Here is a 26394-nt window from a genome sequence, read left to right on the forward strand (position 1 = left end):
CCTCACTGTTCCTTTATTTTAGTTTGCACATTGTGTTTCTGTTCACTTTTCCTTTATTTTAGTTTGCACACTGTGGTTCTGTTCACATTATTTTAGTTTGCACATTGTGTTTCTGTTCACGTTATTTTAGTTTGCACATTGTGTTTCTGTTCACGTTACTTTAGTTTGCTCATTGTGTTTCTGTTCACGTTATTTTAGTTTGCACATTGTGTTTCTGTTCACGTTATTTTAGTTTGCTCATTGTGTTTCTGTTCACGTTATTTTAGTTTGCACATTGTGGTTCTGTTCACGTTATTTTAGTTTGCACATTGTGGTTCTGTTCACATTATTAGTTTGCTCATTGTGGTTCTGTTCACATTATTTTAGTTTGCTCATTGTGGTTCTGTTCACATTATTTTAGTTTGCACATTGTGTTTCTGTTCACTGTTCATTTATTTTAGTTTGCACATTGTGTTTCTGTTCACATTATTTTAGTTTGCACATTGTGGTCCTGTTCACGTTATTTTACTTTGCACATTGTGGTCCTGTTCTCGTTATTTTACTTTGCACATTGTGGTCCTGTTCTCGTTATTTTAGTCTGGACATTGTGTTTCTGTTCACTGTTCCTTTATTTTAGTTCGCACATTGTGTTTCTGTTCACGTTATTTTAGTTTGCACATTGTGGTTCTGTTCACTTTTCCTTTAAGTTTGCACATTGTGTTTCTGTTCACGTTATTTTAGTTTGCACATTGTGGTTCTGTTCACGTTATTTTAGTTTGCACATTGTGTTTCTGTTCACTTTTCCTTTATTTAAGTTTGCACATTGTGTTTCTGTTCACGTTATTTTAGTTTGCACATTGTGGTTCTGTTCACGTTATTAGTTTGCTCATTGTGGTTCTGTTCACGTTATTTTAGTTTGCACATTGTGTTCTTGTTCACATTATTTTAGTTTGCACATTGTGGTTCTGTTCACATTATTTTAGTTTGCACACTGTGTGTTGGGAAAGGGTCATAACACGGACCCACAACAGGGGGCGCAAATGAACGGGCAATGGCTAAGACAAAGAGCAACAATTTAATGTTGTGAATCGCACAACTAAATACAGACACAGTTAATGCCAATTGTACACAAGGTGACGTGCGGGCAGGCTCGAAGATAGGAGACCTCTGGCGATCGGAGAGCAACACAGCTTCCACCACCAACGGCCTGAAGAACACCGGAGCCGCCAAGTCCTGAGTCCCCAGGTGGTCACCGTCTTCGGTTGCAGACCCTGGTACTGCTGGCAGAAGATGACAAAACAGTTATGGTGAGTGTGTATCCACACACCCAGTAATCCTTTTTCTGCAGGTCTTCAAGGAGGGAAAACCTCCACCTCCGAAATAGGAACACTCTAGCAGCTCCTGTCAGTCACTTATCTGGATGGAGTGGGAGGCGAAGACGTCGCTGCTCCCACTACACGCCACTCCAGTTATCTCCGACTTCAGGAAAAAGGCTGCAGACAAAGATCAGGTTAAGACACAGTCTTACTCACAGCGGAGAAATTACCTTCAACGGTAGTTGATTTCTCGGCGAGGAGGTGGAGTAATGATCCGGCTTTTGTAGAGCTGGTGGTGATTGGTGACAGCTGGTGTAAACGAGTGACAGCTGTCACTCTGTCTCGGCGCCCTCTCATGCTTGAAGCCCGCACTCCAAGCAGGGCGCCGACTGGTGGTGGTGGGCCAGCAGTACCTCCTCTTCAGCGGCCCACACAACACTGTGGTTCTGTTCACATTATTTTAGTTTGCTCATTGTGGTTCTGTTCACATTATTTTAGTTTGCACACTGTGGTTCTGTTCACTTTTCCTTTATTTTAGTTTGCACATTGTGGTTCTGTTCACATTATTTTAGTTTGCACACTTTGGTTCTGTTCACATTATTTTAGTTTGCACACTGTGGTTCTGTTCACATTATTTTAGTTTGCACACTGTGCTTCTGTTCACATTATTTTAGTTTGCACACTGTGCTTCTGTTCACATTATTTTAGTTTGCACACTGTGCTTCTGTTCACATTATTTTAGTTTGCACACTGTGCTTCTGTTCACATTATTTTAGTTTGCACACTGTGCTTCTGTTCACATTATGTTAGTTTGCGCATTGTATTTCTGTTCATTTTTCCTTTATTTTAGTTTGCACACTGTGTTCCTGTTCACTTTATTTTAGTTTGCACACTGTGTTCCTGTTCACATTATTTTAGTTTGCACACTGTGTTCCTGTTCAATTATTTTAGTTTGCACATTGTGGTTCTCTTTATTTTAGTTTCCACATTGTGGTTCTGTTTACTTTATTTTAGTTTCCACATTGTGGTTCTGTTTACTTTATTTTAGTTTGCTCATTGTGGTTCTGTTCACGTTATTGTAGTTTGCTCATTGTGTTTCTGTTCACGTTATTGTAGTTTGCTCATTGTGTTTCTGTTCACGTTATTTTAGTTTGCACATTGTTTCTGTTCACGTTATTTTAGTTTGCACATTGTGTTTCTGTTCACGTTATTTTAGTTTGCACATTGTGGTTCTGATCACTTTTCCTTTATTTTAGTTTGCTCATTGTGGTTCTGTTCACATTATTAGTTTGCTCATTGTGTTTCTGTTCACATTATTTTAGTTTGCACATTGTGTTTCTGTTTACTTTATTTTAGTTTGCTCATTGTGTTTCTGTTCACGTTATTGTAGTTTGCTCATTGTGTTTCTGTTCACGTTATTTTAGTTTGCACATTGTGGTTCTGATCACTTTTCCTTTATTTTAGTTTGCTCATTGTGGTTCTGTTCACATTATTAGTTTGCACATTGTGTTTCTGATCACTATTCCTTTATTTTAGTTTGCACATTGTGGTTCTGTTCACATTATTTTAGTTTGCGCATTGTGGTTCTGTTCACTTTTCCTTTATTTTAGCTTGCACATTGTGGTTCTGTTCACATTATTTTAGTTTGCGCATTGTGGTTCTGTTCACATTATTTTAGTTTGCGCATTGTGGTTCTGTTCACATTATTTTAGTTTGCGCATTGTGTTTCGGTTCACTTTTCCTTTATTTTAGTTTGCACATTGTGTTTCTATTCACGTTATTTTAGTTTGCACATTGTGGTCCTGTCCAAGTTATTTTAGTTTGGACACTGTGGTCCTGTCCAAGTTATTTTAGTTTGGACACTGTGGTCCTGTCCAAGTTATTTTAGTTTGCACATTGTGGTCCTGTCCAAGTTATTTTAGTTTGCACATTGTGGTCCTGTTCACATTATTTTAGTTTGCACATTGTGGTTCTGTTCACTTTTCCTTTATTTTAGTTTGCACATTGTGTTTCTGTTCACATTATTAGTTTGCTCATTGTGGTTCTGTTCACATTATTAGTTTGCTAATTGTGTTTCTATTCACATTATTTTAGTTTGCGCATTGTGGTTCTGTTCACATTATTTTAGTTTGTGCATTGTAGTTCTGTTCACATTATTTTAGTTTGCGCATTGTGTTTCGGTTCACTTTTCCTTTATTTTAGTTTGCACATTGTGTTTCTGTTCACGTTATTTTAGTTTGCACATTGTGGTCCTGTTAACGTTATTTTAGTTTGCACATTGTGGTCCTGTTCACGTTATTTTAGTTTGGACACTGTGGTCCTGTTCACGTTATTTTAGTTTGGACACTGTGGTCCTGTTCACGTTATTTTAGTTTGCACATTGTGGTTCTGTTCACTTTTCCTTTATTTTAGTTTGCACATTGTGGTTCTGTTCATGTTATTTTAGTTTGCACACTGTGGTTCTGTTCATGTTATTTTAGTTTGCACACTGTGGTTCTGTTCACGTTATTTTAGTTTGCACATTGCGTTTACGTTCACGTTATTTTAGTTTGCATATTGATTTTCTGTTCACTTTTCCTTCCTTTTAGTTTGGACATTGCGTTTCTGTTCACGTTATTTTAGTTTGCACACTGTGGTCCTGTTCAAGTTATTTTAGTTTGGACACTGTGGTCCTGTTCACGTTATTTTAGTTTGGACACTGTGGTCCTGTTCACGTTATTTTAGTTTGCACATTGTGGTCCTGTTCACGTTATTTTAGTTTGCACACTGTGGTCCTGTTCAAGTTATTTTAGTTTTCACATTGTGGTTCTGTTCACTATTCCTTTATTTTAGTTTGCACATTGTGGTTCTGTTCACATTATTTTAGTTTGCACATTGTGGTTCTGTTCACATTATTTTAGTTTGCACATTGTGTTTCTGTTCACGTTATTTTAGTTTGCGCATTGTTTCTGTTCACGTTATTTTAGTTTGGGCATTGTTTCTGTTCACGTTATTTTAGTTTGCGCATTGTTTCTGTTCACGTTATTTTAGTTTGCGCCCTGTGTTTCTGTTCACGTTATATTAGTTTGCGCACTGTGTTTCTGTTCACGTTATTTTAGTTTGTGCATTGTGTTTCTGTTCACTATTCCTTTATTTTAGTTTGTGCATTGTGTTTCTGTTCACTATTCCATTATTTTAGTTTGCACCTTGTGTTTCTGTTCACTATTCCATTATTTTAGTTTGCACCTTGTGTGTCAGTTCACATTATTTTAGTTTGCACCTTGTGTTTCAGTTCACATTATTTTAGTTTGCACCTTGTGTTTCTGTTCACATTATTTTAGTTTGCACATTGTGGTCCTGTTCACATTATTTTAGTTTGCACATTGTGTTTCTGTTCACATTATTTTAGTTTGCACATTGTGGTCCTGTTCACATTATTTTAGTTTGCGCATTGTGTTTCTGTTCACATTATTTTAGTTTGCACATTGTGTTTCTGTTCACGTTATTTTAGTTTACGCATTGTGTTTCTGTTCACGTTATTTTAGTTTGCACATTGTGGTTCTGTTCCCATTATTTTAGTTTGCACATTGTGGTTCTGTTCCCATTATTTTAGTTTGCACATTGTGTTTCTGTTCACTATTCCTTTATTTGTTAAATGTGGTCTATTAAACATTAGGTCTCTCTCTTCTAAGTCCCTGTTGGTAAATGATATAATAATTGATCAACATATTGATTTATTCTGCCTTACAGAAACCTGGTTACAGCAGGATGAATATGTTAGTTTAAATGAGTCAACACCCCCGAGTCACACTAACTGTCAGAATGCTCGTAGCACGGGCCGGGGCGGAGCAATCTTCCATTCCAGCTTATTAATTAATCAAAAACCCAGACAGAGCTTTAATTCATTTGAAAGCTTGACTCTTAGTCTTGTCCATCCAAATTGGAAGTCCCAAAAACCAGTTTTATTTGTTATTATCTATCGTCCACCTGGTCGTTACTGTGAGTTTCTCTGTGAATTTTCAGACCTTTTGTCTGACTTAGTGCTTAGCTCAGATAAGATAATTATAGTGGGCGATTTTAACATCCACACAGATGCTGACAATGACAGCCTCAACACTGCATTTAATCTATTATTAGACTCTATTGGCTTTGCTCAAAATGTAAATGAGTCCACCCACCACTTTAATCATATCTTAGATCTTGTTCTGACTTATGGTATGGAAATTGAAGACTTAACAGTATTCCCTGAAAACTCCCTTCTGTCTGATCATTTCTTAATAACATTTACATTTACTCTGATGGACTACCCAGCAGTGGGGAATAAGTTTCATTACACTAGAAGTCTTTCAGAAAGCGCTGTAACTAGGTTTAAGGATATGATTCCTTCTTTATGTTCTCTAATGCCATATAACAACACAGTGCACAGTAGCTACCTAAACTCTGTAAGTGAGATAGAGTATCTCGTCAATAGTTTTACATCCTCATTGAAGACAACTTTGGATGCTGTAGCTCCTCTGAAAAAGAGAGCTTTAAATCAGAAGTGCCTGACTCCGTGGTATAACTCACAAACTCGTAGCTTAAAGCAGATAACCCGTAAGTTGGAGAGGAAATGGCGTCTCACTAATTTAGAAGATATTCACTTAGCCTGGAAAAAGAGTCTGTTGCTCTATAAAAAAGCCCTCCATAAAGCTAGGACATCTTTCTACTCATCACTAATTGAAGAAAATAAGAACAACCCCAGGTTTCTTTTCAGCACTGTAGCCAGGCTGACAAAGAGTCAGAGCTCAGTTTGTTCATGTAAATGGGGAATCTTCTTCACAGACTAAAGTTAATTATGGAGTTCCACAAGGTTCTGTGCTAGGACCAATTTTATTCACTTTATACATGCTTCCCTTAGGCAGTATTATTAGACGGTATTGCTTAAATTTTCATTGTTACGCAGATGATACCCAGCTTTATCTATCCATGAAGCCAGAGGATACACACCAATTAGCTAAACTGCAGGATTGTCTTACAGACAAAGACATGGATGACCTCTAATTTCCTGCTTTTAAACTCAGATAAAACTGAAGTTATTGTACTTGGCCCCACAAATCTTAGAAGCATGGTGTCTAACCAGATCGTTACTCTGGATGGCATTTCCCTGATCTCTAGTAATACTGTGAGAAATCTTGGAGTCATTTTTGATCAGGATATGTCATTCAAAGCGCATATTAAACAAATATGTAGGACTGCCTTTTTGCATTTACGCAATATCTCTAAAATCAGAAAGGTCTTGTCTCAGAGTGATGCTGAAAAACTAATTCATGCACTTATTTCCTCTAGGCTGGACTATTGTAATTCATTATTATCAGGTTGTCCTAAAAGTTCCCTAAAAAGCCTTCAGTTGGTTCAGAATGCTGCAGCTAGAGTACTGACGGGGACTAGCAGGAGAGAGCATATCTCACCCGTGTTGGCCTCTCTTCATTGGCTTCCTGTTAATTCTAGAATAGAATTTAAAATTCTTCTTCTTACTTATAAGGTTTTGAATAATCAGGTCCCATCTTATCTTAGGGACCTCGTAGTACCATATTACCCCATTAGAGCACTTCGCTCTCAGACTGCGGGCTTACTTGTAGTTCCTAGGGTTTGTAAGAGTAGAATGGGAGGCAGAGCCTTCAGCTTTCAGGCTCCTCTCCTGTGGAACCAGCTCCCAATTCAGATCAGGGAGACAGATACCCTCTCTACTTTTAAGATTAGGCTTAAAACTTTCCTTTTCGCTAAGGCTTATAGTTAGGGCTGGATCGGGTGACCCTGGACCATCCCTTGGTTATGCTGCTTTAGACGTAGACTGTGGGGGGGTTCCCATGATGCACTGTTTCTTTCTCTTTTTGCTCCGTATGCATCACTCTGCATTTAATCATTAGTGATCGATCTCTGCCCCCCTTCACGGCATGTCTTTTTCCTGGTTCTTTCCCTCAGCCCCAACCAGTCTCAGCAGAAGACTGCCCCTCCCTGAGCCTGGTTCTGCTGGAGGTTTCTTCCTGTTAAAAGGGAGTTTTTCCTTCCCACTGTGGCCAAGTGCTTGCTCATAGGGGGTCGTTTTGACCGTTGGGGTTTTTCATAATTATTGTATGGCCTTGCCTTACAATATGGAGCGCCTTGGGGCAACTGTTTGTTGTGATTTGGCGCTATATAAGAAAAAAAGTTGATTGATTGATTGATTGATAATTTCCTGCTTTTAAAGTCAGATAAAACTGAAGTTATTGTACTTGGCCCCACAAATCTTAGAAACATGGTGTCTAACCAGATCCTTACTCTGGATGGCATTACCCTGACCTCTAGTAATACTGTGAGAAATCTTGGAGTCATTTTTGATCAGGATATGTCATTCAAAGCGCATATTAAACAAATACGTAGGACTGCTTTTTTGCATTTACGCAATATCTCTAAAATTAGAAAGGTCTTGTCTCAGAGTGATGCTGAAAAACTAATTCATGCATTTATTTCCTCTAGGCTGGACTATTGTAATTCATTATTATCAGGTTGTCCTAAAAGTTCCCTAAAAAGCCTTCAGTTAATTCAAAATGCTGCAGCTAGAGTACTAACGGGGACTAGAAGGAGAGAGCATATCTCACCCATATTGGCCTCTCTTCATTGGCTTCCTGTTAATTCTAGAATAGAATTTAAAATTCTTCTTCTTACTTATAAGGTTTTGAATAATCAGGTCCCATCTTATCTTAGGGACCTCGTAGTACCATATCACCCCAATAGAGCGATTCGCTCTCAGACTGCAGGCTTACTTGTAGTTCCTAGGGTTTGTAAGAGTAGAATGGGAGGCAGAGCCTTCAGCTTTCAGGCTCCTCTCCTGTGGAACCAGCTCCCAATTCAGATCAGGGAGACAGACACCCTCTCTACTTTTAAGATTAGGCTTAAAACTTTCCTTTTTGCTAAAGCTTATAGTTAGGGCTGGATCAGGTGACCCTGAACTATCCCTTAGTTATGCTGCTATAGACGTAGACTGCTGGGGGGTTCCCATGATGCACTGTTTCTTTCTCTTTTTGCTCTGTATGCACCACTCTGCATTTAATCATTAGTGATCGATCTCTGCTCCCCTCCACAGCATGTCTTTTTCCTGGTTCTCTCCCTCAGCCCCAACCAGTCCCAGCAGAAGACTGCCCCTCCCTGAGCCTGGTTCTGCTGGAGGTTTCTTCCTGTTAAAAGGGAGTTTTTCCTTCCCACTGTAGCCAAGTGCTTGCTCACAGGGGGTCGTTTTGACCGTTGGGGTTTTACATAATTATTGTATGGCCTTGCCTTACAATATAAGGCGCCTTAGGGCAACTGTTTGTTGTGATTTGGAGCTATATAAAAAAAACAAATTGATTGATTGAATTGATTTTAGTTTGCGCATTGTGTTTCAGTTCACTTTTCCTTTATTTTAGTTTGCACATTGTGTTTCTGTTCACATTATTTTAGTTTGCACATTGTGTTTCTGTTCACATTATTTTAGTTTGCACATTGTGTTTCTGTTATTGCAATTTGCACATTGTGGTTCTGTTCACATTTCCTTTATTTTAGTTTGCACATTGTGGTTCTGTTCACATTATTTTAGTTTGCGCATTGTGGTTCTGTTCACATTATTTTAGTTTGCGCATTGTGGTTCTGTTCACATTATTTTAGTTTGCGCATTGTGGTTCTGTTCACATTATTTTAGTTTGCGCATTGTGGTTCTGTTCACATTATTTTAGTTTGCGCATTGTGGTTCTGTTCACATTATTTTAGTTTGCGCATTGTGGTTCTGTTCACATTATTTTAGTTTGCGCATTGTGGTTCTGTTCACATTATTTTAGTTTGCGCATTGTGGTTCTGTTCACATTATTTTAGTTTGCGCATTGTGGTTCTGTTCACATTATTTTAGTTTGCGCATTGTGTTTCTGTTCACATTATTTTAGTTTGCGCATTGTGTTTCTGTTCACTATTCCTTTATTTTAGTTTGCACATTGTGGTTCTGTTCACATTCTTTTAGTTTGCGCATTTGTGTTTCTGTTCACGTTATTTTAGTTTGCGCATTTGTGTTTCTGTTCACGTTATTTTAGTTTGCGCATTGTGTTTCTGTTCACGTTATTTTAGTTTGCGCATTGTGTTTCTGTTCACGTTATTTTAGTTTGCGCACTGTGTTTCTGTTCACGTTATTTTAGTTTGCGCATTGTGTTTCTGTTCACGTTATTTTAGTTTGCGCATTGTGTTTCTGTTCACGTTATTGTAGTTTGCGCATTGTGTTTCTGTTCACGTTATTTTAGTTTGCGCATTGTGTTTCTGTTCACGTTATTTTAGTTTGCGCATTGTGTTTCTGTTCACGTTATTGTAGTTTGCGCATTGTGGTTCTGTTCACGTTATTTTAGTTTGCGCATTGTGTTTCTGTTCACTTTTCCTTTATTTTAGTTTGCGCATTGTGTTTCTGTTCACTTTTCCTTTATTTTAGTTTGCACATTGTGCTTCTGTTCACATTATTTTAGTTTGCTCATTGTGTTTCTGTTCACTATTCCTTTATTTTAGTTTGCACATTGTGTTTCTGTTCACTATTCCTTTATTTTAGTTTGCACATTGTGTTTCTGTTCACTATTCCTTTATTTTAGTTTGCACATTGTGGTTCTGTTCACTATTCCTTTATTTTAGTTTACACATAGTGTTTCTGTTCACTATTCCTTTATTTTAGTTTGCACATTGTGGTTCTGTTCACTATTCCTTTATTTTAGTTTGCACATTGTGGTTCTGTTCACTTTTCCTTTATTTTAGTTTGCACATTGTGCTTCTGTTCACGTTATTTTAGTTTGCACATTGTGCTTCTGTTCACGTTATTTTAGTTTGCACACTGTTTCTGTTCACGTTATTTTAGTTTGCGCACTGTGTTTCTGTTCACGTTATTTTAGTTTGCGCACTGTGTTTCTGTTCACGTTATTTTAGTTTGCGCACTGTGTTTCTGTTCACGTTATTTTAGTTTGCGCACTGTGTTTCTGTTCACGTTATTTTAGTTTGCGCACTGTGTTTCTGTTCACGTTATTTTAGTTTGCGCATTGTGGTTCTGTTCACATTATTTTAGTTTGCGCATTGTGGTTCTGTTCACATTATTTTAGTTTGCGCATTGTGGTTCTGTTCACATTATTTTAGTTTGCGCATTGTGGTTCTGTTCACATTATTTTAGTTTGCGCATTGTGGTTCTGTTCACATTATTTTAGTTTGCGCATTGTGGTTCTGTTCACATTATTTTAGTTTGCGCATTGTGGTTCTGTTCACATTATTTTAGTTTGCGCATTGTGTTTCTGTTCACATTATTTTAATTTCCGCATTGTGGTTCTGTTCACATTATTTTAGTTTGCGCATTGTGTTTCTGTTCACATTATTTTAGTTTGCACATTGTGTTTCTGTTCACATTATTTTAGTTTGCGCATTGTGTTTCTGTTCACATTATTTTAGTTTGCGCATTGTGTTTCTGTTCACATTATTTTAGTTTGCGCATTGTGTTTCTGTTCACGTTATTTTAGTTTGCACATTGTGGTTCTGTTCACATTCTTTTAGTTTGCGCATTGTGTTTCTGTTCACGTTATTTTAGTTTGCGCATTGTGTTTCTGTTCACGTTATTTTAGTTTGCGCATTGTGTTTCTGTTCACGTTATTTTAGTTTGCGCATTGTGTTTCTGTTCACGTTATTTTAGTTTGCGCATTGTGTTTCTGTTCACGTTATTTTAGTTTGCGCATTGTGTTTCTGTTCACATTATTTTAGTTTGCTCATTGTGTTTCTGTTCACTATTCCTTTATTTTAGTTTACACATTGTGTTTCTGTTCACTATTCCTTTATTTTAGTTTGCACGTTGTGTTTCTGTTCACTATTCCTTTATTTTAGTTTGCACATTGTGTTTCTGTTCACTATTCCTTTATTTAGTTTGCACATTGTGGTTCTGTTCACTATTCCTTTATTTTAGTTTGCACATTGTGTTTCAGTTCACTTTTCCTTTATTTTAGTTTGCACATTGTGCTTCTGTTCACATTATTTTAGTTTGCGCACTGTGTTTGTTCACATTATTTTAGTTTGCGCATTGTGTTTCTGTTCACTATTCCTTTATTTTAGTTTGCACATTGTGGTTCTGTTCACTATTCCTTTATTTTAGTTTGCACATTGTGGTTCTGTTCACTATTCCTTTATTTTAGTTTGCACATTGTGGTTCTGTTCACATTATTTTAGTTTGCACATTGTGTTCCAGTTCACTTTTCCTTCATTTTAGTTTGCACATTGTGTTTCTGTTCACTTTTCCTTCATTTTAGTTTACACATTGTGTTTCTGTTCACATTATTTTACACTCAACAAAAATATCAACGCAACACTTTTGGTTTTGCTCCCCATTTTGTATGAGATGAACTCAAAGATCTAAAACTTTTTCCACATACACAATATCACCATTTCCCTCAAATATTGTTCACAAACCAGTCTAAATCTGTGATAGTGAGCACTTCTCCTTTGCTGAGATAATCCATCCCACCTCACAGGTGTGCCATAACAAGATGCTGATTAGACACCATGATTAGTGCACAGGTGTGCCTTAGACTGTCCACAATAATAGGCCACTCTGAAAGGTGCAGTTTTGTTTTATTGGGGGGGGATACCAGTCAGTATCTGGTGTGACCACCATTTGCCTCCTGCAGTGCAACACATCTCCTTCACATAGAGTTGATCAGGTTGTCAATTGTGGCCTGTGGAATGTGTTTCTGTTCACATTATTTTAGTTTGCGCATTGTGTTTCTGTTCACATTATTTTAGTTTGCGCATTGTGTTTCTGTTCACATTATTTTAGTTTGCGCATTGTGTTTCTGTTCACTATTCCTTTATTTTAGTTTGCACATTGTGGTTCTGTTCACATTCTTTTAGTTTGCGCATTGTGTTTCTGTTCACGTTATTTTAGTTTGCGCATTGTGTTTCTGTTCACGTTATTTTAGTTTGCGCATTGTGTTTCTGTTCACGTTATTTTAGTTTGCGCATTGTGTTTCTGTTCACGTTATTTTAGTTTGCGCATTGTGTTTCTGTTCACGTTATTTTAGTTTGCGCATTGTGTTTCTGTTCACATTATTTTAGTTTGCTCATTGTGTTTCTGTTCACTATTCCTTTATTTTAGTTTACACATTGTGTTTCTGTTCACTATTCCTTTATTTTAGTTTGCACGTTGTGTTTCTGTTCACTATTCCTTTATTTTAGTTTGCACATTGTGTTTCTGTTCACTATTCCTTTATTTAGTTTGCACATTGTGGTTCTGTTCACTATTCCTTTATTTTAGTTTGCACATTGTGTTTCAGTTCACTTTTCCTTTATTTTAGTTTGCACATTGTGCTTCTGTTCACATTATTTTAGTTTGCGCACTGTGTTTGTTCACATTATTTTAGTTTGCGCATTGTGTTTCTGTTCACTATTCCTTTATTTTAGTTTGCACATTGTGGTTCTGTTCACTATTCCTTTATTTTAGTTTGCACATTGTGGTTCTGTTCACTATTCCTTTATTTTAGTTTGCACATTGTGGTTCTGTTCACATTATTTTAGTTTGCACATTGTGTTCCAGTTCACTTTTCCTTCATTTTAGTTTGCACATTGTGTTTCTGTTCACTTTTCCTTCATTTTAGTTTACACATTGTGTTTCTGTTCACATTATTTTACACTCAACAAAAATATCAACGCAACACTTTTGGTTTTGCTCCCCATTTTGTATGAGATGAACTCAAAGATCTAAAACTTTTTCCACATACACAATATCACCATTTCCCTCAAATATTGTTCACAAACCAGTCTAAATCTGTGATAGTGAGCACTTCTCCTTTGCTGAGATAATCCATCCCACCTCACAGGTGTGCCATAACAAGATGCTGATTAGACACCATGATTAGTGCACAGGTGTGCCTTAGACTGTCCACAATAATAGGCCACTCTGAAAGGTGCAGTTTTATCACACAGCGCAATGCCACAGATGTTGCAATATTTGAGGGAGCGTGCAATTGGCATGCTGACAGCAGGAATGTCAACCAGAGCTGTTGCTCGTGTATTGAATGTTCATTTCTCTACCATAAGCCGTCTCCAAAGGCGTTTTAGAGAATTTGGCAGTACATCCAACCAGCCTCACAACCGCAGACCACGTGTAACCACACCAGCCCAGGACCTCCACATCCAGCATGTTCACCTCCAAGATCATCTGAGACCAGCCACTCGGACAGCTGCTGAAACAATCGGTTTGCATAACCAAAGAATTTCTGCACAAACTGTCAGAAACCGTCTCAGGGAAGCTCATCTGCATGCTCGTCGTCCTCATCGGGGTCTCGACCTGACTCCAGTTCGTCGTCGTAACCGACTTGAGTGGGCAAATGCTCACATTCGCTGGCGTTTGGCACGTTGGAGAGGTGTTCTCTTCACGGTTGAATCCCGGTTCACACTGTCCAGGGCAGATGGCAGACAGCGTGTGTGGCATCGTGTGGGTGACCGGTTTTCTGATGTCAATGTTGTGGATCGAGTGGCCCATGGTGGCGGTGGGGTTATGGTATGGGCAGGCGTCTGTTATGGACGAAGAACACAGGTGCATTTTATTGATGGCATTTTGAATGCACAAAGATACCGTGACGACATACTGAGGCCCATTGTTGTGCCATACATCCAAGAACATCACCTCATGTTGCAGCAGGATAATGCACGGCCCCATGTTGCAAGGATCTGTACACAATTCTTGGAAGCTGAAAATGTCCCAGTTCTTGCATGGCCGGCATACTCACCGGACATGTCACCCACTGAGCATGTTTGGGATGCTCTGGACCGGCGTATACGACAGCGTGTACCAGTTCCTGCCAATATCCAGCAGCTTCGCACAGCCATTGAAGAGGAGTGGACCAACATTCCACAGGCCACAATTGACAACCTGATCAACTCTATGTGAAGGAGATGTGTTGCACTGCAGGAGGCAAATGGTGGTCACACCAGATACTGACTGGTATCCCCCCCAATAAAACAAAACTGCACCTTTCAGAGTGGCCTTTTATTGTGGGCAGTCTAAGGCACACCTGTGCACTAATCATGGTGTCTAATCAGCATCTTGATATGGCACACCTGTGAGGTGGGATGGATTATCTCAGCAAAGGAGAAGTGCTCACTATCACAGATTTAGACTGGTTTGTGAACAATATTTGAGGGAAATGGTGATATTGTGTATGTGGAAAAAGTTTTAGATCTTTGAGTTCATCTCATACAAAATGGGAGCAAAACCAAAAGTGTTGCGTTTATATTTTTGTTGAGTGTACATAAAGTAAATCAGCCCTCTCACTATAAAAAATTCTAAAAATATCTTCCTTAAACTCAAACTGAAAGTAAATCTCTACAACTGGATATAAATTAATTAAAAATATAAAAGACAAGATGATGGGTTGCATAAGTAATCAGCCCTTTTGGTATAATACATGTAAATAATCAATTTAACTGCCAGTTTTCTTCAGACAAGTCAGGGGATGGATACATGAACATTTCCAACTCACTGAATATGTCTTGAACTTTATTTACATCAGTTATGAAGAAATAAAATCAGTGTGTCACTGTGGTAAATCTGTATGGAGTAGAGAGTTCTCAAAAACAGAGACTGTGCAAGAAGGAGAAGAGTCGGGACAGTTACAGGCTTCTGTGGCTGTGATTGGAGAAATTGTGCATGTTTTGCATTTTGTATCCCCAGTTATACAGCTTCATGTTGAAGTGGTACAGAGGAGGGTTTACTTTCACCAAAACATTAATTCTAGGCTCGCATCTCAGATGTGCATTATGGCAAATTGTAGCTGAACTTTCAGGTCTTCTCTTTAGTAAAACCCTCAAAACACACACACACACACACACACACACACACACACACACACACACACACACACACACACACACACACACACACACACACACACACACACACACACACACACACACACACACACACACACACACACACACACACACACACACACACACACACACACACACGATCCACTGTGGATTTTGCAAGTTTTCCCACCTACAAAGAATAGAGGTCTGTAATTTTTATGGTTGTTAAACTTCAACTGTGAGAAAAAAAAACTGTAAACCAACAAAAAAAAACAAGGGGGTAAAAAGGAAAAAGAAAACATTGTTAGCCAACATGCCAGGAGCAAAATGGATCCATTTTTAGTGTGTAAATCTGCCAGTGAGAAGACAGTTTGGGGCAACCCAAAAAATAAAAGAAAAAAGAAGAAAGTAGAGGATGATCGTTGTTCTCTCCACAGTGCATCCCCACATAAGCCACCTGTGCGCGTCAAAGACTCAAATCAAATCAATTTTATTTATATAGCGCCAAATCACAACAAACAGTTGCCCCAAGGCGCTTTATATTGTAAGGCAAAAGCCATACAATAATTACAGAAAAACCCCAACTGTCAAAACGACCCCCTGTGAGCAAGCACTTGGCGACAGTGGGAAGGAAAAACTCCCTTTTAACAGGAAGACACCTGCAGCAGAACCAGGTTCAGGGAGGGGCAGTCTTCTGCTGGGACTGGTTGGGGCTGAGGGAGAGAACCAGGAAAAAGACCGATCGATCACTAATGATTAAATGCAGAGTGGTGGATACAGAGCAAAAAGAGAAAGAAACAGTGCATCATGGGAACCCCCCAGCAGTCTACGTCTATAGCAACATAACTAAGGGATGGTTCAGGGTCACCTGATCCAGCCCTAACTATAAGCTTTAGCAAAAAGGAAAGTTTTAAGCCTAATCTTAAAATTAGAGAGGGTGTCTGTCTCCCTGATCTGAATTGGGAGCTGGTTCCACAGGAGAGGAGCCTGAAAGCTGAAGGCTCTGCCTCCCATTCTACTCTTACAAACCCTAGGAACTACAAGTAAGCCTGCAGTCTGACAGCGAAGTGCTCTATTGGGGTGATATGGTACTATGAGGTCCCTAAGATAGGACCTGATTATTCAAAACCTTATAAGTAAGAAGAAGAATTTTAAATTCAATTCTAGAATTAACAGGAAGCCAATGAAGAGAGGCCAATATGGGTGAGATATGCTCTCTCCTAGTCCCTGTCAGTACTCTAGCTGCAGCATTTTGAATTAACTGAAGGCTTTTCAGGGAACTTTTAGGACAACCTGATAATAATGAATTACAATAGTCCAGCCTAGAGGAAATAAATGCATGAATTAGTTTTTCAGCATCACTCTGAGACAAGACCTTTCTAATTCTAAGCAGTCCTACATATTTGTTTAACATGCGCACTGAATGACATATCCTGATCAAAAATGACTCCAAGATTTCTCACAGTATTACTAGAGGTCAGGGTAATGCCATCCAGAGTAAGGATCTGGTTAGACACCATGTTTCTAAGATTTGTGGGGCCAAGTATAATAACTTCAGTTTTATCTGAGTTTAAAAGCAGGAAGTTAGAGGTCATCCATGTCTTTATGTCTGTAAGACAATCCTGCAGTTTAGCTAATTGGTGTGTGTTCTCTGGCTTCATGGATAGATAAAGCTGAGTATCATCTGCATAACAATGAAAATTTAAGCAATGCTGTCTAATAATACTGCTTAAGGGAAGCATGTATAAAGTGAATAAAATTGGTCCTAGCACAGAACCTTGTGGAACTCCATAATTAACCTTAGTCTGTGAAGAAGATTCCCCATTTACAAGAACAAATTGTAATCTATTAGATAAATATGATTCAAACCACCGCAGCGCCTTTAATACCTATGGCCTGCTCTAATCTCTGTAATAAAATTTTATGGTCAACAGTATCAAAAGCAGCACTGAGGTCTAACAGGACAAGCACAGAGATGAGTCCACTGTCTGAGGCCATAAGAAGATCATTTGTAACCTTCACTAATGCTGTTTCTGTACTATGATGAATTCTCAGACTCAGACTCATTGCTTGCACTAAAGAGTTGAGACTAGATAAGAGAGTCACCCCCAATCTCAATTCTCTTTTGTCCCCCTTCCCCTTGGCCCTACCCCTACCCCTACACCTACCCCTTTAAAACAAGGGGTAAGGTGAAGCGGTATGCCTCTAGCCCTATGACGCATTGCAATCATGTCATGTTAATTAATTTAATTATTGTCATTTATAATAATAATAATAATAATAATAATAGTATTATTAATTAATTGATTAGTAATTCATGTTAATAATACTAGTAATTAATCAATAATAATTCATCTTTGATTAATCAATTGATTGATTACTAATTAATGAATTAGTAATTAAAATAATTTATGATAATTTATTAATTTATATAGCGCCAAATCACGACTAATCACCTCAAGGCACTTCACAAATATCATTTAAAAGCAGAATAAAATGAAATAAGATTAAAACACAATAAAAAAATTTTAAACATAAATGAGTAAAAGAAGTAAAATAATAAAAATAATAAAAAAGACAATCATATAAAATACTAATGATAAAACAGGAAAACTGTTTATTTAAAATAAATAAACACGAAATATATCAGTCTGTGTGCAATGAATGTATACATTATACAAGTTTCACTTTTTGAATGGAATTACTGAAATAAATCAACTTTTTCATGATATTCTAATTATATGACCAGCACCTGTATGTATGTTTTGGGCTGTATCTCGTTCGGTTAACATTTCTTTTTCAAATTCTCCCATTTTTTTCCTTTAGAAACTTCCTTGACAAATAATAGTCTATTAGGACGTGAGGTTATGTGTTACACATATACATGTGCATCTGTATATATTTTCCAACTTATTTCCATTGATGAAACGTCTCCTCATTTTCTGCCTCATTTTCTTATTAGGAGTCGAGTGTGTTCAGGGCTCCCTGTTTGTTTACTAAATACACACACGTGTTACAGACCTTGAAATCCAACAGCAGGGGGCGCTATTATCCAAAGATTTATGAACATACAAATTAACGTGTTTATCCTTTATCATGATTTTCTCCATTGTGAGATATAAAAGTGTCTTATCGTAGCGTTCGTGTGTATATGCATTTTAACGCCTCAGCGCACGAGCGACGTTACGATATTCTTCATAACGACAACATACGCAACATGCATCCAGCAGCCTACATGTTGCTGTCATAGACAACTGCCTGTAAAGTTTTTTGGCAAGTTATAACTTTCTAAACAGCGTAATCTGTAATGAAAGCAGCTTCATTTGTGCGGCTCTTTCGGCACCATATTTGTTTTTTAGGAGAGAGCAGTAAGCTCCTCCTACCCCCCCTCCAAATGGAGTGTGCATCCAGAATCACTCCTAACGGAGGGGTTTGTAGCCCTTCGCCTAGCCCTCTGCCTCGCTACTAAAAGAGAACTGAGATACCCCTCCGTCTCTCGTGCCCACGCAAAACGGAGGGGAAAGGGTAGAATTGAGACTCAGCCTAAATATAAATATAGGTTTATTATTTTATTTATGTTATTAAATGCGTTATGTCAAAGATGTTTAAAAACACAGATGTTTAAAATCTGACAAAGGGTAAAAAATAGTTTGAAAAGGGTGCAAAATATGTGAAAGAATAGAAAGTTCTTTAAAAATGTTAATAATGTTTACAAAGGCTGTAAAATATGTAAATGCATAGACAGTTTCTTAAAAACACATTTAAAAAGTGTTTTATGTGCAAAAGAATAAAAAGAAAGGAGGATGTTGAAATTGTGTGTATGTGTGTTGGTGGGGGGCAGCTATTTATTTGTTCTCTGAGGGGGGCTCACTCACACACTTTGACAACCCGTTTTACGGTATTTATGGGTGACGCATCCCAACCCTTTTTTAAATTATAAATACACAAGAACTCATCTATGAGTGATATATGAGGTGCTGTTATATATTTTTATAATTTACTTATTTAATTTTTGAGTGGGGCAGTAAAGTGGCTTTGTGCTTAGCACTGTTGCCTCACAGCAAGAATGTCATGGGATTGAATCCCACGTGTGGCCTTTCGGTGTGGTGTTTGTGTGTTCTCCCCATGTTTGCGTGGGTTCTCTCTGGGTGTTCCGGCTTCCTCCCACATCCAAAGACATGCAGGTTAGGTGGATTGTCTATTGGTGTGTGTGAGGGTGTGATTGTGTTTATTTGTGTATATGTGGCCCTGTGACAGACCTGTCCAGGGTGAACCCTTCCTCCAGCCCCCCGCGACCCTTAACTGGAGTAAGTGTTGAAGATGAGCGGGTGAGTTTTTGAGCAACATAACCGTCACCATAACCCTATCACCATCTAGTGATAGGGTTACGCAGGGACCGCCAAAGTTCTTGAACAAGAATTAAATTTAAGAGGTTTACCTTTTGTGTTGTGAGAAATGAGTGAGAGGTTTTGGAAGTATTAAGGTGTGATGGTCTGGACTCAAGTGTTACCCGTTGCTGTCCCTTCTTACAGCAGTGGTGTTGAGGTCTGGGGATGGTATCTTGTAGTCAATACCGGTTTTCTTCCATGTGCTTTTATAACTCCCCCCCCGCCCATTTTCAATTTTGTGTTACTTTTGCAACTCAGCCTAGACAGGTGCTTTCCTCCCTTTTTTTGTTGCCATGTTCCAAGTGGGGATGCCAGTTTAGATTGTGACATCTCGGGGTGACCACTGTCCAGGTTTCCATAGTATCTCAATATGAACCATCCTAAAGCCTCTTTGGCACGTCTGACATCTATCAGGTGGAATTTTAAGGGTTTAAACTCTTCTATAAAACATCAGAACTTGTTTCATCATCTGAAACACCTGAACACTAAAACTGCAGGAAACCCACCTCAAACCATCAGATTGCCTCAACCTTCACAGTGGGTGGGTCGGTTAGCTGTGCCACTCCTCATTCTCTCGTAAGGCCAGAGGAGTTGCTATTCTTATTCCTAAGTCAGTCCCACTCTCTTTCAGTCATGTCGAACCCTAACAGACACGTTATTAGTATTACAGGGAGAATCTGCAAACTCTGCACAGAAAGGCCCCAAGTGGGAAATGATCCCACAACCTACTTGCCATGAGGCAACAGTGGTATCCAGTCAGCCACCGCGCTGCCACCACAGTAGTTTCCCCATGTTGATTTCTTCCTTACTGACAGGATGTCGTCCTCGGTCCGCTCGTGCTCAAACAGGCCTGTAGTCAGAGCCGCTCATGCAACGGTGGCCACGTTCACGTGACCATGATAATTCAATAATCTGAACCGTTTACATGTTTTCCTCTGCGTATGTATCTGCAGAATTCTTCATGTTAACATTCCGTTGGATGTTTGCCTCAGTGAGTGTAGCTATGATGTACTTGTCAAATATTTTAGGCCAGATTGTATAAATGTTTGCATTTAGAGCTCTGTGAACTTTTTCTTTTCGTGTGCTCTCTGTCCTGCTGAAATGCCCCAATGCTGTCATGGTGGTTCAACAGGGAGCGTAACTCATGTCGTGTTCCATAATGTGATTATTTATGGTCCAATGTTCTTTGTTCTCTTGACATTTGGATGTTTTTGAATAATCACAGGTTTTTTTTTCCTGACACAGGGTGTCCCAAGAAAGTGCCACAAAATCATTTGACTAATTCTGAATCTGAATTCCATTTTTTTCCCCCCAGACATCAAGATATAAGTGAGGAATTTCTTCTGATGTAGTTTCAGACTGATCCAATGAGGATGCTGCTTGCAATCGAGCAAAAAGGGAAGTAATAAATTTACAAATAAGTCATACGTTTAAAAAAAAAATAAAAAAAATCACCCACCCTCCTATCTATTCTGTGACCCCAAGACATCATATAAGTAAAAAAATCATGAGCTGTCACGAGGTTTTTCTTCAGTGCCTCTGTGTCTTACCTGTGATGATGTCATCAGTGTGTTCTGGACTTTCCCCAAGTTCAAAAAACGTACCAAGTGACCCACAATCACTTGTTTTGCATGTGAAAATATGTAATTTTGTATTCATTAAATATATTACGCACCTCCCCCCCCCCAATCAGTAGCAGTTCCATGACAGTGACGTCAAATTGAGAGTTTGCAGTCAGAGTCGGGTGTGTGACCGAAACAGTTTGGGAACCACTGGCTTAAATGAAACTCGTGGATGGATCAGTACTTTACCTGCCAAAATGAAGTGACCTCTGGTTCTGACAGATTTCTCTGAAATAAGAGAATCCTCAAATGTGCGCCTTATCTCCGGATTAGATAGAACCAGCAGGTCATCGGTGTCACAGCAATGAGATCGACCAATCAGACTGCAGATGAGGGTCAAATAGGAGCTTTATGTCAGAAACACCACCTTCTCCCATTGGCAGCATAATTTAGAGAAAATAAATCTATAATCATGTCCAACCTTCTTTGTGGAGTCGCACCATTTAATTACATCCATACCTTTTCAAACTTTGCAGTAGACTCGTGAACGTTGCCATGGGGATCAATCCTGCTGGCTTCCTGAATTGATTCAGGACATTCTGCCACTTAATCGGGTCGTACGGTGAAGGTAAGTTATTGCACGTGTCAAGAACAGTGTAGAAATCTCTCTCCCGAAGACCTGCGAGTAGAGATGCAGAAAAAAATTAAAAAAATAAAATCAGTCCAGGAAGGTATCAACGTGTGGTTTTCTCTTTAGTAGCAACACTACAATGATGAGCAGACAACAGGTGACTCAAGAAACTTAACCAGAGTGCTCTGAGAGAACCATAAGATCAGTCTCATGGTTGTGGAATCTAACAGGTATGCACAGGATTTTTTTTTTTTTTTTTTTTGCGTTTGGACAAAAGGAAGACCCTGAAGCCAAAATCACAATTTGGCAAATGGTGTCCCATGTGTAGCGGAAAGCTGTGATCAAATAACCAACATCTTAAGCTTGCATTACGCAGAGGTCATGAAGTTTAAACTCCATACAGCAAGTCCTGGTATATCTCCAGGTGTCAAAGAGGAGACGCTCCAAGCCAGGCACAGCTTGGATCTGTGTCAAACCACTACCACTAATCAGGATTTAAGACTCCCCAAAGTGCATTCCTCACGGAGCTGTGAATCCTTATCAGTACTCCAAACCAGATGCAACTCAACTCCCCTCTCACATAAAAAAAAACCTCCACAGAAAGACACTTTCTTCACCAAAAGTCCTAAAAAGAGGTTTTTCACACTGGACTCAAAAGAAAATAACTCACTGAAGGATTACTATCAGTCCACTGATTATTAAAAAACGAACATATATTAAACATTCTTCTTCTATAGTCAGCTATTTTTGCATTGAGTTTCGATTAGACCCAGCTTCCAAAACACGACGAAAGATGAATTTTTGATTTTTGATAGAGAATAAAGATGCTCAAACCTTTATTCTGACGAACCAGATTCCAGAACGTTGCCGAGAAAAACATCCGGGTCAGCTGAGACGTTCAACAGCGACTTGAACTGCCGCCGCAAAATCACAGCACAACAACAGAAATCATCCCCGCAACTAAGGAAACCAAGCGGGTCGGACCGGCAGAGCCTCTTGGTCAAGGTCCCGGAAGAAGCTGTGTGGCGGACGGAGCGTCGACTGAACCAGACTGTGTCCAGCATCGGATGGGCCTGGTGCAATACCCGCGTCTCTATGATTAGTGGTGGACTGATGAATTACTTGAGAAACCATTCCTCAGAACTGGCAACTTGCTTCTGCTGGATTGTTTGTTGCTGTGACGCCACTCTGAACTTCACACGGTTGTATACGCTTCTTTTATTTCTGTTTAGCACTCTTCTGGTTATTAATTGTATCTACCCTGAATGGTATTTAAGAACAGTCCTGTTGTGAATCGCTAGCAGTTAGCATTCGCTAGCGGTTAGCATTCGGTAGCTAGATCGACCCCTCCCCTCTCCGTTGTTACTTTTTATAGCTGTTTCTTTTCTACCCATTTAATACTTCTGTTCGTTTTTCAGTTGAACTGCTGTGAATTTTAAGTAATTATTTTACTCCTGTGTAAAATCTTAGGAGCAGCTAGCATTTTCGCTAGCGGTTAGCTTGCGTTAGCTATTTCAGACCCCCGTCATAATTTTTTCATTTCATTTTTTTACACTCCTGTTAGTTAATTAACTGTTTTGTGTATTTTATAGCTGCTGCGTTTTTACCTGTTTAATACCTCTGTTAGTTTTTCAGTGTAACTGCTGTGAATTTTAATAAATTTATTTGCATCTGTGTGAGCCTTAGGAGTGGTTAGCTTATCCATTATTGATTAGCTCGTGTTTACTTGGCTACATTCTTGAATTTCTTAGTGCACACAGTACACTACTAATTTTACTTTACACCCTCCGTAAATCCTGCGTGATGCTGGAAGATAGGGTGGCTCTCTTAGAGTGCTGTGTCTGTAAGTCAGAGCAGCTTCTTAGCGCAGTGGAGTTAGATGTTACGGGCACTCCAGATGAGGTTAGTGTTGGGACGGCTAGCGAGCCCATTAGCATAAGCTTAGAAACGCCGGCTGTGGAGGATGGCTTTCGGACTGTGGCTAGGCGGAGAAAGCCCCGTAGGGCTTGGTGCCCAGTTGTGGCACCCCGATCACACTCACCAGTGCGAACTGTGAATCGGTTCTCCCCCTTGGATTTGCCAGATGTGAATTCTCTGAGCCCACAAGTGACTTCCACTCCTGTCTCCAGGCCGAAACACCGGACTTTAGTGATAGGGGATTCTATCACCCGCAAAGTCAGGTTACAGACGCCGGCTGACGTTAAATGTATTCCTGGGGCCAGAGCTCCCGACACTGCATCTCATCTTAGGGTGCTGACGCTGCAGAAGGAAAGACAGACGAAGGAACATGACATGAGATATAGTCACATAGTTATTCACGTTGGCACCAATGATATCAGGATGAAGCACTCAGAGGTCACAAAACAGACATAGAGAAGACTTGTGACCTTGCCAGAAAGATGTGTCGGCATCGATTAATTGTCTCTGGTCCCCTCCCCTCCCGGGGTACTGATGAGGCGTTTAGCAGGCTGACATCGTTAAATAGGTGGCTGGCAGAGTTTTGTAGACAGCAAGGCTTTAGCTTTATTGATAACTGGCCTTTGTTCTGGGGCCGCTGTAGCTTGTTGATGCCAGACGAGCTCCACCCTACTGGGGAAGGCGCCGCCATCTTGTCTGTGAACATAGATAGAGCTCTACAGGGAGGGTAACATTAGGACTCTACAGCAGGCCACAGAGCAGGTGATTAGAGACCCTGCAAGGCTTATGACAAATGTGGATGTGGAATCCATTAGCTTAGCAGGGAATTTAGTGCAGGAAATCCATTATGGTGATAGTGCAGTTTATTTGCCAGGGAGGGAATTTCAACAAGTTGAGACTGTGGCCTGCTTCCATAGTCGTGTCCATAAAAAGCATAGAGGGATATGCTTTCCAAACTTAATACCCATTACTATATTGGATGATGCTGAAATTGAGGATGGCCCAGTGGTTGTTCCAGCAATAGCAAAGATTTTGTGTCTACTACCTACAACATGCGTGGAATGTCTTAAACCTAAACCTACTTCTAGGCATCTTATATATGCTACTCTGGAACCACCCCTAAACCCAAACAGTTCAACTGTCAACCCCACTGAGGTCCTTAGACTGGGCCTCATTAACATAAGATCACTGTCCTCAAAATCAATGTTGATCAATGATCTAATTATTGATCATCACTTAGCTATGATTGGGCTATGTGAAACCTGGCTTAAACCTACAGCTGTCCTCCCCTTAAATGAGGCCTGCCCACCAGCATATACATTTAGTCACGTCCCTCGTGATGCGAAGCAAGGCGGGGGTGTTGCTCTTATTTATAAATCTAGGTTTAGCTTATTAGCTGTTGGGGGTTACAAATATCACTCGTTTGAGCATCTGATTCTCCGCTCTGCTCAGGATATTACACATTGCAAAGGTCAGAAGAATAAAAATCAGTTGTATTACTTTGTCACTGTATATAGGCCTCGTGGCCCATATTCTGAATTCTTAGATGAATTTGGTGTGTTCATCTCTAACTTGTCAACTAGTGTAGATAACATTCTGATCATTGGTGACTAACATGCGTATAAATAAGCCTTCTGATCCCTTCTGCAAATCATTTATGGAAATTGTGGATGCATTAGGATTTCGGCAATGCATTCAGGATTCGACGCACATTAGTGGAAATACCCTGGATCTGGTTCTCGCACGTGGTACTGCTGTCACGAATACTGACATCATGCCTCTTACATCAGTGGTGTCTGATCACTCACTTATTAAGTTTACAGTTTCGCTGCCATTTTTAATGGAACAACAACCTTATATATCATTACAGCGATGCATCAACTCCTGAACTAAGACTGAACTCGAAGCTAGACTGCCTGATGTCTTAGCTTCACATTTGACAAATACCCAGTCAGTAAACAGACTTGTGGATAGTTTAAACTCTGTGCTCAAAACTCCACTAGACATGAATGCACCACCTGTGTTAAAACCGCGCTCCCACAAATCACAGTCACCTTGGTTCAATGATTATCTGCGTGACCTCAAGCATAAAGCAAGAGGTCTAGAACGGAAATGGCGTCATTCAAAATTAGAAGTATTTCACCTTGCGTGGCGTGATGCTATCTTAGACTATAAGCATGCATTATTGGCTACAAAGCGGACTTGCTACTCTGATTTGAGCAACAAAAACAAGCATAACTCAAAGTTCTTGTTCAACACGGTGGCAACCACCTGTAGTTCGCTCTCCTTTTACAGCACAACATTTCCTGGATTACTTTGGAAAGAAAATAGAAGACATCAGGTTAAACATATCCCGGCATGCCTTAACCCAGCCACTGCACCCTGCTATTGATGTGGGCACCACTACTGAGGTATTACCTAGATTTACAGAATTTGAGAGTATCTCACTAGACACGCTGATAAAACGTGTAATGTCAACAAAAAGCACAACCTGTTTATTTGATCCTATACCAACAAAACTGTTTAAGGACCTGTGGCCCACTTTTGGGCCGACTGTGCTGGAAATTATTAATCTTTCTTTAACTTCTGGATCTGTTCCGAAATGTTTCAAATCTGCAGTGATTAAGCCATTACTTAAGAAACCTAATCTTGACCCTAGTGTATTGACAAACTATCGACCGATATCTTACTGAGAATAATCTCTTTGAGCCACTGCAGTCTGCTTTTAGAAAATATCATTCCACAGAGACGGCTCTCACTAAAGT

The 26394-nt window shown here is 39.4% G+C and overlaps 1 protein-coding gene and 1 long non-coding RNA gene across 2 annotated transcripts in view; both read right to left on the bottom strand.

Annotated features, from left to right (window-relative positions):
* The window catches only part of LOC117505830 (telomerase protein component 1-like), a 165737-nt gene that overhangs the window by 114633 nt on the left and 24710 nt on the right, over positions 1 to 26394 (bottom strand). Inside the window, 2 exon segments of the mRNA XM_034165368.1 lie at positions 21331 to 21464; positions 21601 to 21760. Coding sequence (XP_034021259.1) covers positions 21331 to 21464; positions 21601 to 21760 — 294 coding nt within the window.
* Positions 9823 to 10088, bottom strand: LOC117505831. The gene is made up of 2 exons (XR_004559278.1): positions 9994 to 10088; positions 9823 to 9872 (listed from the first exon to the last, which is right to left on the bottom strand). It is a non-coding gene; the product is annotated as an uncharacterized LOC117505831 (long non-coding RNA).

Source organism: Thalassophryne amazonica, unplaced genomic scaffold (genome assembly GCF_902500255.1).
Source record: "Thalassophryne amazonica unplaced genomic scaffold, fThaAma1.1, whole genome shotgun sequence".
In the NCBI taxonomy this organism is placed as follows: Eukaryota; Metazoa; Chordata; class Actinopteri; order Batrachoidiformes; family Batrachoididae; genus Thalassophryne; species Thalassophryne amazonica.